Raw genomic sequence first — 13,209 nt, forward strand, 5'->3', positions numbered from 1 at the left:
AAAAAAAAAACGGGGGGGGGGGTGAGGGGTGCAGCAGCAAATGACAGCTGGGAGAGCGGTTGGCAGATGGAGCCTGTTTGATTCAGAGGTTCGGCTAATTTGGCGGCCAGTTTGGCGGCAGCTGAATCTCCGAATCAGATTTGGTCAAATTGATTCGGGACAGTGATTCAAATCACTAAATTGAATTACTGTCCCCTGAATTGGCCAAATCCAAAGCAAATACTAGCCACTTTGCATAGGCCTAATATATTGTTAATTTTGTTAGCATCAGTGTAGGCTATTCATAAAGTCATGCTAAAAATGAAGGTGGGTGGAAGAATTTGCTCTGTTGTAGTGCCATATAAATGTTTATGAAGATAAGTAGCCTAAAGCCAGATTTTAGAAGGACTGTGAATAAAAAGATAGATGGGTAATTGGTGGAATTTTCAAAAGGGCACACAGGTTGCTTAACTCCCATGGAAATCACCCCGAGTAGGGCTCCTAATGAGATTTGAAAATCCCACTAAGCACCTGTCTGCATCATTAGAGCATGTTGACACTGCTTTTGTACAAACCCTGGAGCACCCCCAAGAAACATGCCCTACCCGCTCACTCCTGTTCCATGAATTTGAAATTCTGGAAACTGCACTGTGCAGCTGCTTTACTGCAGTGCTGTGTGCGCCCCCTGAGCCACTCTCAGGCTCTTCGTCTTAGCCATACTCTCAATGCAGTTCTAAAATAGCTCCAATTTCCAGGATGTCGTGACTGGGCAGTGCATGCATCTGCCACTCAATGTGTAGAAAATATGAAGGTACAAAAACCAACCAATTAAGCATCTAGTAATGGAGTCTTCACTTAAGCAAACCTCCCACTGAGTGCAATGGAAATTTAACTATATAGTGTTTGTAAGATCTGGTTTTAAATTGCCATCCCAAATATTCACCTGGCTTTAATTACTTCCATTTATATTTTGTGTTTCATCTTGTTGCACATCCAAAATATTTTTAAATGTAAGGCAGTATATGCTTTGTATTTAATAATTAACACTCATCATGCATTGATCCAAATACTGTCCAGAGCGAAGATTGGGTGCTATGAACAGTACTCAATTAGGAACAATTAGAAAATTCCTGGAATGGAAACAAACAGCACCTTTTGGAGGAAGAATTATTTACTTACACTTGCGCCTTGTACTCTACTTGAATTCTTAGATTATCTTTCTACTCACTGTTTTTAGCAACTCAGATGCTAAGTGGGATTTTCTATAAGTGTTCATAGTTGTGGTACAAAGTTGTAGATATATGTTACCAATTTTGTCTGAATGTGAACATTTCTGGAAAGACTGAGATTAGTATTATAATTAGAAAATAGAAATGAAGGCTATCCATTCATCCAATTCTACGCATAAGACAAAGGTCTACTTTGTTAATACAGCTATTCGGTTAGTTCATTATTAGCACATATAGTTACTATTATTGCTCAATTTGGTGTGTACCATATTTATGTGAATTCAAAATGACCTTGAGTTTAAGAAGACCCCCCAATACTTAGGTTCTGTACAAGGAAAATGTTTGTTTTAATTTTCCATGTATAGAATCAGATTATTACAGAGTCACCTTGTATGTCTCTCCTACTGCTGCAGTGGGGAAAGCAATGGTAGGGGGGGCCAGGTGGTGAGGGAGGCCCCTTGCTCCCTGCTGTCCGACCTCCCCTCCTCCCCCATGCTTGCCCTCCCACCTCTGTCTCCGTGCAGCCTCTGTTCCCTCAGGTGCCCTCCCCTGCAGTCTCAAGCACCCCATCCCTCCACCCCCCACATATCCCCTCATCTTTATGTATCAACTCTCAGTGAAGTGGCATGGCAGCTCCAGCCTGTCTCTATGGCCCAGTTAGAGCTGCCACCACTGCTACTGGGCTGGGCTGGGGATGTGCTCCCAGGCTGGAGCACAGGTCCAGAGCACAGGAAACATAAACAATGGGGAGGGTAGAGAGTACAGGCAGGGGGCAGAGGCTGTGGTAGGGAGATGGGGAGAGTGGGGAACCCAAAACTTTGGGGGAAGGAAGGTAGAGGGGAAGATACAGGGTGAGGGAGATGGGCAAAGGCGGGGGGCAAGGCTTCAAGGGGAGCCATGCAAGGGGGGCAGAAATAGCAGGGAGGGCCACAACCACAGCAGTTACCTGCCCTCCCCCCCCCCTCTTCCTGGCCTTGTACTCAAATTCTAGACAATCTGTAGGATTTTTTCCCCCACTTTAAATGGTAGAGAGTGAAAGCCTTGCTCTGGATTCAAGTGAATATAGTAATGATTATTGGTATGTATTTTTATTTTTAAAGCGTCTTTGTTGGTATCATATTCCAGCTTAATAGTCATGATATTTTTTATTCACCCTCTCTAGTCCCACAAACATGCAGCACAAGATAGTGATAGTATAAGCTTCTCCCCAGGGCTTTCTCAATTTATTTAAGGCTGATCTGGAGATAATTTCTAGTCCTGAAAGAAAATTCATTATTTTGCCCAAAATGTTTTATGGGATTGGCATTTGTGGAAGTGTTTTTTACTGGATCACTGAGTAACAGGAAGTGTACAGGGACTGCTAGAATCATTTCCATTGGGCTCCCAAATAATACGTTCAACTTCTACTGTCCTGCACTGGACTGACTGTAGTGACTGAGAGAAGAAAGACATTCTGATCTGAATGCTATAATTAGGGACCTACCAAAAATTGTGATTTCACAGTTTTCACAGAAACTATGATTTCAGACAGGCTTCGCAAAAAAGGCGCAGGCTTCACACTTCTAGTGGGCTCACTGAAAAAAAGAAAATATTGCCAAAACTAAAATGCTGGCTCCCTCTGGGAGAGAAGCAGTCCACATGGGTGTTGTGGCCTAGCCACACAGCCTGCTGTGGGGGGCGGGGGAGGTAGAGGAGAGGCAAGGGGAGCTGCTGGCACAGCAAGATGGCTGCCACCCCCCCTGCCCCTCACCACTGATTGGCTGTGATGGCTGTCTGTCCTGTCCTCCTTCCCCCTCCCCTCTGCTACCAGTCTGCAGAGAGTGGTGGGGTCACATGATGGACAGACTTCTCAGTCAACCAGCAGTGAGGGTGCAGGTCAGGGCCACCAGGGCCCGTTGAAGAATGAGAGGTGAGGGGAGCCTGCTGTGCTCTGCCTGCAAAAATGGCTGCCAGCATCACAATTTGCATGTGAAATAGGCCCGCAGCCACATCAAGTTCAGTAGATTCCTACCTATAATAGACTGCATGGGCATACTTCAGTCCCTGTAAGGGGCTCCATTAAGATTAATGGTGTGTGGTACTGTACCTGTACAGATCAGGTTGCAGAACTAAAACTTATGCCCCTGGTGCACATATTATTTCCATCAAGCAACCGCTAGTACGATACAACAGAAAGGTCATGCCTTGCACCCTGCTTAAAGCATCTTGGAAACTTGCTCTGCCAGCACTTCACAGCAAATGGAGCTAAAAGGCTTCTGGTAGGGGTGGTCAACCATGCCTTCAGCTTGACTCAGACTGAGAAGTCATCTGGGCTCCCCTCGAGTGAAGTAGCCACTCCCCTGACCCTTATGCAGATCTAGGGATACCCATGAGATGTTTCACTTTGGTGTCACATGTCAGACAAGTAAAGTGTGTCACTTTAGTGTTTGTTTACGCTCTTGACTTTCACAGAGAGGAATTAAATGGCTTCTTAAAGAAGCAGCCTTGAAGGGTGCTTGGGCGAATGGAGGAAGAGCAGTGAGTCATGACATCTGCTGTTTTGCCCTGAGACAGCAGAGTTAAGCATGAGCCATGGACAGACATAATGTTCTTGGAATGGTTTAAGTGTTACTAATTGGGAACTATATCACAATTGTCCCTGGACAGAAGTGTCTACAGGTGCAGTGCTAACGGTTTCCAGTAGAACCCTCACTTTTTAGGGATTGCATTGCTGCTAGAATACCAATAGGGGTGGTAGAGTACCCAGACTACCATGTCTTCTAGAGGTTAGTGCCACAGTTTCCCCAGGATTCCCCAAGAAAGGGAGGAGGCAGGAAGACCCAGACTGGCAGGGGATTGGAGTGGAGGGTTTGCCTGGTGCTGGGGGGCTGTGTGGATCCCTGCTTGTGGTTCTCAGGTAGCTGGGTGCTCTACCCCTTCCCACACCCAGAACTCCTTCGCTTTTCCAATCACTTAAATATTTTGAATTGCTAGCAATTGCATAGACATATGTGCACTGTGAACCTGCCAGGGAGAGCTGGTTCCAGAAGTGCAGCACAGAGGATGAGGAACAATTAACAGTTAATGGGTAATTCACTTCACATTGAACATGGGATGGACAGCTATTTTGTTCTATAAGTTCCCATTGTTCATGGTTCTGTTTCCCTGGCACCACCATGAGTAGTTGACAAGTGTGTACTGTTACAGGCACAAACAGCCATCCACCACAAGCAGGAGGCTACAAAGACCAGCCCTACCCTAGAAGCTGTCTACTTGTATTTCATCCCAAGCAATCTGAGACCCCTGCCCCAGGGTTCCTAGCAGGAAACTGAACCTGGCACAGAGGCTTCCTGCTTCCCTAGCACTGCACACTATGGTTTCTGTAGGCAATAGATCTTTGGGCAGTAGGGTCTTGGTTGCACCCTGGAGAAACCCCAGTGTCCTGCATGGGTTTGAGGAGTGGAGGGAGGTGAGGGATGGTTCAATTTGGGATGTTTTGAAGACTGACTAGACACTGGCACAGAATGCCGTGTGTCCACACAACATAGAACTGGTTCAAGGAGGACCAATTCAAAGTTATTTTCTCTGTATGGTTTTGAAACATTCCAGGAAGTTTAAACTGATTTCAAGTGGCATGCACATCTAGACTCTTGGGGTTTAAAGTGTATTTAGATCATTCTGAGTGTTATATCTGTTTATACCCAGAGAGTTCCTTTGCTTTTGTGCAAGAACTATCACCCTACATGTAAAATAACACATGATTAAATTAGAGAGTGATACAAATGAACTGCAAAGATATTCTGCATTTTGTAAGTAACATCTATTAGGCTGGATAGCCATTTTGTGGCTCATTTTGGGGTGATAATTTGCTTGAATGTGTTACTGTTTATTGTAGTGCACTAAGTTATCTCTGCAGATTTCCTGAATTGTTTAGTTCCTCTTTTGTTGTCTTTGAAAGTATTTAGAAAAGATATGTTGTGTATGCATATTTAGAGACTATATTGTTATAAATGTCAGACAGCCAGACTCTCTGGGTTATTCACCATTGGTGAGGCCTTCACCAGTTTCTCCCTGGCTCTGGATCCAACCCAGAGCTTGGGGCTGGGGCTGGGGCTGGGGCTGGAGCAGCTGTGGCCACAACCACTGCTGCCTGATAATGTGGGGGCCAGAGTGGGGCTGGAGCCAGAGTTGTGATTGAGGATAAGCAGTAGTGGCAAGGTGGGAAGAGGACCTGGGGGCAGTCAGGGCTAATCAACTAGGCTGTAGGGTTTTTTTTTACATTTGCTCCAGTGGTTGGGGGAGGGAGCACTTTAATTAGAGCAGCTCCAAGAGCCACTCTAATTAAAGCACCTGCAGCATCTCATGTGTCAGCATTCCCATGCTTCAAAATAGTGGCGGGGTCACTATATCTAAAGCTTATCAAATAAGTTTTAGTTAAAGTGCCCCACCACCATTTTGAGGCCCAGGTACACTGATACATGAGATGCAGAGGTTGGCTGGAGTTTAATTACCATGTTCCAGCAGACTCGATTAATCAAGTTTGCTCTAATGCCCTGTACCGAGCATCGGAGCAGCCTCCTGGCATGTGTACTAGCACCCCAGGTTTGCATAGTGCACATAAAGCAATGGACATAATTGAAAGAAGGAAGATTGAGGTTGGATGTTAGTAAGAATTTTCTAGCTGTTAAACACTAGAACAGATTACCTAGTGAGATCATGGAATTTCTGTCTGTGGAAGTTTTTGTGAACAGTTTTAACACTTACCTGGAATAGTTTAGACCAGGATAATTCTGCCTTGAACAGGCCATTGGACTGCATTAGGCCTGAGGCCTCCTCAAACACTATTTTTCTATGATTCTGTGGATATAAGGGAGCCCAATTATATCAATATTAAATTATACTGATATAAGGTGTTACCATGTAACCGTTACAGCATAGCAAAACCATTCCAACTTTAAGTCAATGCAGCAGCATTACAGTAATTCAGCTAACTTAAATTACTGCAGGAGATGCATCATAACAGCTGATGCACCCTCTGGAGCAGCAACTCCAACTCCCCTTTTAAAGTATTTAAAGTGTACATTTGTCCATAGCCTAAGATTCTATAATTAATTTTACAATAACATTTTGTCATAACATGATGCATATTATTATGTGTGTATTTAATAGATTCCAGTACTTAATAGATTCATAGAAAAATAGGGCAGAAAATGACCTCATCTAGTCATCTGGTAAAAACCTCTGAGCCAGGCAGGATCATTCCTGACTAAACTATCACGGTCAAGTGTCTGTCTAACTTGCTCTTGAAAATTTCCATGGATGGAAATGTCACAAGTTTTCTAGGTAACCTGTTCCGGTGCAAAAGTTCTTCCTAGTATCCCTTGCAGTGAGAAAATTCTTTCAAATATGTAACCTAAATTTCCCTTGCTGCACTTTGATACCATTGTTCCTATCTGTCTCCTGTGGCCACAGAGAATAAATAATCTGTCCATCCTCTTGATAACCACATTTCAGCTGTTTGAAAACCATTATCAGAACTCCCCCAATCCCCCCAATCTTCTTTTCTCTAGAGTAAGTACTTATTCTTGTAAGTCATGTTTCCTAAGATGCTAATGGTTTTGATTGCCCTTATCTGGACTCTTCTCAATCTGTCCCATCTTTATTGAAGTGTGAGACTCCATATGAGACCTCACCAGTGCCATATAATGCAAAATCATCACTTCCCTTGATTTGAAAGCAAGATTCCTGCTAAAACAACCCAGTATGCTTTTGGCTTTTTTGCAATGAGTTCAGATTCAGCTTGTGGTTAACTGTAACCTCTGGAAACTGTAGTGCAGTACTGCAGGCTACCCAATCATTCCTTGGTGTGTATTTGTGCATGCAGTTGTTCCATCCAAAATGCAGAACTTTGTACTTGGCTTTGTTGTTTTCTCATGGGCACGGTATTTTAGGGGTGGGATATTTTAAGCTTCTGCAAGGTTAGGGGACTGAGCCAATGTTTTGTGGGTAATGGTCTTGCCTGGAGTCTTGGCTCGGACTACCTATATACAATTGCTGGCATTGCAGGACTTATGCAGCAGTATATCAAAATGGAAGGGGTATAGTGGTCTGCCTGCCATATCTGATTCACGAGAAAAGATCAAAAAGTGAAAAACAAACAAGGTGGATTGTCCGTATATAAGCAGGTTGGTAGGAAAGTCAGAGATTATAAATAGACAAGAATGCAAGTCTGTTTAGAATCCCTTGAAAGTTTTTAAAGGGTTTGGTAAAGTTTTGTCAGATGAGGAACTTCTTTAGTTCTGAGCCCCATGTTTTCTGAACTCTTGTTTCCCTGGCAATCTGTCAGATTTCGGTGGTGCTGTGGTTGGAACCTGGGACTAGAGCAATGAAGGAGGGTCTCCTACTAGTCCATATTAAGGCTGTAATAATGTTAGAGAAGGCTTCTTGCTTTGTGCCATTAAAGCCATAGAGAAAACAACTGTTAGACCATCCCAGGGGTGGGGAAATGCCTCTCAATTATAGATATGAAAAGTCACCAGCACCTGAAGAGTAGGAAAGCAATTTCTATTAACAAAACCATTCTCCCCCGCCCCCCATTAAAACCAAAATACATACTACATGTACAACTTAAGCTGCTTGTATGGAATTGTAAAAAGCATTATACAGGCTAAATTTCGGGGGGGGGGGTGTGGAGAGAGGGATGGAAAGAAAGGAAGAATTCAAATTCATTTTAATTCATAAACTGATACACAAATGTATTTATAAATTCTCATGCAATTCAAAAGAGAGAGGCCCTGTAAGTTCAGGGAGCATATGTAACAAGCAGGTTAAATCTGTACTTTGTGCAGCACTGAACCCACCATTCACTATTATACAGCACCATACTAAAATTTTGCTATATTTAAATATAATAGGTTTTGAATTTTTAAATTTTTATGAGGCAAGAAAAAAAATCAACTTGTCAAAACTTTTAGATGTGTACAGCTTATGGGATTTTATTAGGTTTGTGTGTTTAGTAGGAGCTCAATGCTTCTACAGATTAAGTTGCTGCAGGAACAATTTTGCTAATACTGAAAATGAGACAGAAGGCTGAGTCCTCTACTTCATTTTCCAATGCAACATTATCCATGTGGAGTGTAAAAATGTAAAAAATACCATTAGGGCAGAATTTGCATCATTTTGGTTTAATGACTTTGTTTTTGTCAATGTAATAGAAAATGTGAAGCTCAATAGAGAAATCGTGTGAGGAACATTTGATGCACACATTTTTAGGGCATCAGGATTAATAAAATTCACAGTTGAAGATGCCAGGAAGAGAGTGAATTCTTGTTTACCAGGGAGATGGATCCTACAAGATTAAACAGCTTCAGTTTGGCTATAGGTTCACTTTTTCTCCTGCTTCCCCCCACCTCTTGTTCCCCCTCTATCTCCCTTCCCACACCATCAGATTACATGCTCTCCCTAGGCAACAAATACATACTGTAATGAGTAGGCAAGTTGTTTTCTGTTGCATCCAATCTTTGTGCCACGTTTATCCTCCTCTGGGAGCGTTGAATCTCAGGGTATAATAATAGAAATTATTTTCTTTCTGAGAAGCAATAAGGTGGCTGTTGTTATGTAATGAACTGTAGCTTTCCAATGTTCCTCTCCACCAAATTATGTAAAACTGCAACTTCTAGTGCTGTCTGCACTAAAAGACTGTAAAAAAACAAACAAACAAACAAAAAAACCCCAAAAAACCCAAAACCTCCCAAACCTTCTTTGGAGCAGAAATTGGTTTCATGAACGATGGGTGTTTGATCATACTTGATCAAATCAAATACTTCTGAACATTAGAGATAAATGTTCTGCCCCTGATAATTCCATAACAGGTGCTTTTCTTTTCCTCCAACAGTTACCCTGCTGTATGTGAATTCCTCCAGCACAATAACTTGTTATCTATACTCCGAGCCCATGAAGCCCAGGATGCTGGGTAAGTGCCTCCCCACCCCTTCCTTCCCCCACTTTGCTTCATAAATAAACATTGTTCATACACACTGACAATTCCCCCATCTTATTACACCATCTTCTGAGTGCAGAGATTGCACTTATCATTCTTCCTGAGGGGGTTGGTCCTGACTGCTGTCCCGACCTTTCCAGTAGCTTACAGCAGAGGACAAAGTGCACTGAAGGAGACAGCTGTGCTATCGTAAAGCAACAAGCTTCAGCTTAAAAGGTTTCCCTGTACTTCCGCATGCTCAGAGAGATGTTCCGTCTTTCTGAGAGACGATCCTTCCCTACATGCTGTCTTATCTGTGTTAGCTCTAAACTAGCTGGCATGGATAACTCTTGCTGTGAGCATACATGCCATAGGGTTAACATGGTATCACTCGACCCAAATACAAACACCTTAGGGATCCTGGAGGTTTAGTCTGGTTTCTAGGTCAGTATAGATCCATATTGCCATTTACTTGGTTTAGTGACTAAATGGCACATTGGGTCAAAAATTATTTTAACTCCAGACTAATTAAAAAAAAAAAAAGGTCAGTGCAGCCCAATGGAAGCATTGCTAATTACACTTCCATAATGATAGTCTGAGCAACATTCTAAAGTATCAGTTGCTATGGACAATTTGCAAATTGTTTAGGTCTTCTAAACCTGATTACAAATTTCGTACCTCCCCCTCTGGTCAGTGTCTTTGTCATATATTTGTGTTCAGAATCCTCAAAGAAATAATAAAAATTATGTGTAAAAAAGTAAGTATAACACAAAACTACTTAGAATGCCCTCAATACAGAGAGAATGGTAGACAGTGTAAGGCATTTGTTCAGGGACAGATATTCGTGTGCAAAGGTGCTCCAGGATCAGCTAACATTCATGTTTTGTCAATGAGACTCTTGTCATAGGCCAAATTTAAGGAAAACAACTTTTTATTTTTACTTCAAAAAGCACTTTTTCATTGAAATGTCTACTAGAATCGCATTAATAGAATACTATGGGTATCTGAATTCATAGCTTTTCATACCCTGCTTATAATACAATTAATGTGTTTTTGAGAACAGAAACCTTACAGGCATTGAATAGTAATAACAGTAAAGTAATAAGATTATAGGATTGAGATCTGTACTCAATATGTTTCCAAAATGTTATTTTGTGTAACTTACTATATAGTCACTTAAATAATTAAAAACAACTTGTCAGTCTGCCAAAAATCACTGGCATCAAATACCCAAGGGGTAGTAAAATGTTGTTTTCACTTTATTGCTTTGCAGTAAAGAAAAAAAGTTTCAAATTTAGTTTTAAAAATTCTTTTCTTAGAGAACAAAGAGGTCGCATTGGTTTTATTTGTGCTGCAGTAGAGATGAAAATACTATGTTTAGCTGTTTTTTCAGATTCGTACAGCTATCAAATATTTGATCAAATGTTTATTTGATCAAATATTGTCCAGATAATAAATCCAGACAGTAAACCCCTGATCTGTTAAGGTATGGATAATGGAAATGGGTGAGCATTAGCAAGTTAGTTCACAAACTTGGCTTAATTGAGCATTCCTCTGTGAAGTCGAGCTTTGTCCATGCATGCAGAAGAGCATCACCTGATGATTGATAACTGTTTTGCATATTTGTAAAATAATGTAACTGTGTAAGATAACTCTCAGCTTGCAGGAGGTTCCTGTGGAAATCTCTGCATATTCTGGCACCCTGAGAAATTTGAAATAGTTTATTTAATCTACCTGTTCGGGTGTTTTTTAATACGTTTGCACACCTGCTTTGGGAAGGAGACTCTATAAAAAGGGGGTGGGTGAAATCTGCCTCCATTGTAGTCAATAATCAAACTCCCCTTGTTTTCAGCATGACCATATTATCATCTGAAATGTACAGTATTCTTCTTTAGTGGTCCATCAGTTATGATCCTTCCTATGCTAGAGTTTGTCACCTGTGACCAACTGGCATCAATTGAGATTAGCCCCGTTTGAGTCCCCAGCAATTCCAAATAAATGCAAGGTCTAAACCTGTAGCAAGTATTTCATGTGCAACTCCAAAGACCTTTTATAATTCCTGCTTGTAACATTACATTATAAAACCCTTTGGGGCAACCTGTTGATTTTCTTGTTCTGAGTGATGTTATTAACATAGAACTGTAGAAACATAGAACTGGAAAAGACCTTAAGAGGTCATCTGGTCCAACCACTGCTCGAGGTAGGATGATCCTTGTCCAAATCATCCATACAAGTCCTTGTGTAACCTATTCCTTTCATGTTGTATACCATACATGTGATTAATAATAATTCAACTTATACTTTCCTTTAGGTATCGTATGTACAGGAAAAGCCAAACAACAGGCTTCCCTTCACTAATTACAATTTTTTCAGCACCAAACTATCTAGATGTATACAATAACAAAGGTAAGAGTGTTTTCTTTTTTCTTATTATTTGTTTAGTTTATTACAGGTGCAAATTTAATCAGGTTTATTTTTTTCCAAATTGGACATCGCTATAGGATTTGTGTTTCTGTCTACTATGTTCTTAGATAGTTCTCTAGTGTGAGCGTGCATTGCTAATAACTGCATCATCCAGGACAAAAACTGGCAATGGTTCTAACAACGGAAAGAGGCATTTTGCAAAATCTTGTGGTTGAGATTTTCAAAGCCCTCTGCTACGTTTTTTATTAATCATCTGGCCCTTTGGTAATTTCCAGTAACATTAACAGCTGTTATATAGCTAAATATTTTAATCAGCTTTAAAATGTCAGACATAATAGTTATCTAGACAGAAGGCAGAGTATATTTGTGCCTTATAGAAAAAATGAAGGAGGGAGATGCATAAGCTTTCCTTAGCAGTAGCTTACTGGATCAAATGTTATGAAGGGACTGCAGGAAGTAAACTTTCTAAATAGAAAGCAGTAATTAGAGTATGAAGGGTAGGGAAGGGGGAAAAAATAAGGGGTACTGCTGAGAGGGGCAAAGGTAAGTAGGAGAGAGAAAAAGAAAGCAGTTAACCTATTGAGGGACATAGGATTTATAAAAGGATAAGAATACTTCATCTTGACTTAGACCACACTTAACACAACTCAGTCTGTAGATTATTTGTCTAGATTCCTATAGATCCCATATTGTCTGATTATCCTATTCCAGGGGTGGCCAACTTGGGACACAAGAGCCACAAGTGGCATAGGCAGCCTTGGTGTGGGACCCACAGCGGATCAGGGAGGGGACAGGCAGCACAGTGGCAGATAGGACAGGGAGCAGAAAGCAGAGCAGCAGATTGGGAGAGAAAGGGAATTGGAGTCACTCTCAGGGAGGGTTCAGAGCTAATTTTTGGTATTCCTGCCAGACAGGTTAGCCTCTGTTGCCTTATTCCATACTTTATTTTTTTAAAATCATTTTAAACTGAATACACGTAGAAAAGACATATATAAAGCAAATAAAAAAGCTGTTGCTTAGATGATAATTTACCAGCAATTCTGTGAAGACTCATCTTGGGACATGAGTACAGCTTATATTAGGTTACTATAGTATTCACTCTGGCTGCCTGCAGACCTTAAAAAAACAAAAAAAAACCAAACCCCAAACACACACTTTACCAGAAGCAGCAGCATGTTATTTTAGCCTGGCTCTGCAGTGTCTGTAAAGATCGAGTGCTTCAGTGGGGCTTTTTTGGTGCTTTTAGCTAAAGCTGATTCAATAAGTATTAGATAAAAGTACCAAAAAAGTCCCACTAACATGCCCAATCTTTACAGACATCAGGCAAGCTGGGCTGAAGTAACATGCTATTTCTTCTGGGCATTCTCAGGGCTTGGCATGGGAACGTACCAAGTTTAAAGTAAAGTGCCGTTTTTTGGGTGTGTTTTCACGTCTGTAAGCACCCTCTGATTGCAAGTTTCCCAAACAAATCACAAAAAAATAGCTGTTTTAAAACAGGACATTCCAATAACTCATACTGCTAAGTCCAATATACACACCAGGATAGCTTTATTTTATGCTACTCTGCCTGGAATAAAACTAGCATGTACTGTTCTGCTATGATAGGGCAAGAAATTTGGG

At 41.3% G+C, this 13,209-nt stretch overlaps 1 protein-coding gene across 6 annotated transcripts in view; it reads left to right on the forward strand.

Moving 5' to 3' along the window:
- PPP3CA (protein phosphatase 3 catalytic subunit alpha) overlaps positions 1-13,209 on the forward strand; it is a 344,753-nt gene that overhangs the window by 265,815 nt on the left and 65,729 nt on the right. For all 6 annotated transcript variants that reach the window (XM_025204265.1, XM_025204266.1, XM_025204268.1 and 3 more), the window contains exons 7-8: positions 9,082-9,159; positions 11,477-11,571. In XM_025204265.1, coding sequence (XP_025060050.1) covers positions 9,082-9,159; positions 11,477-11,571 — 173 coding nt within the window. The remainder of the gene's footprint in view (positions 1-9,081; positions 9,160-11,476; positions 11,572-13,209) is intronic.

This window comes from Alligator sinensis, unplaced genomic scaffold (assembly GCF_000455745.1).
Source record: "Alligator sinensis unplaced genomic scaffold, ASM45574v1 scaffold353_1, whole genome shotgun sequence".
NCBI classification, from domain to species: Eukaryota; Metazoa; Chordata; order Crocodylia; family Alligatoridae; genus Alligator; species Alligator sinensis.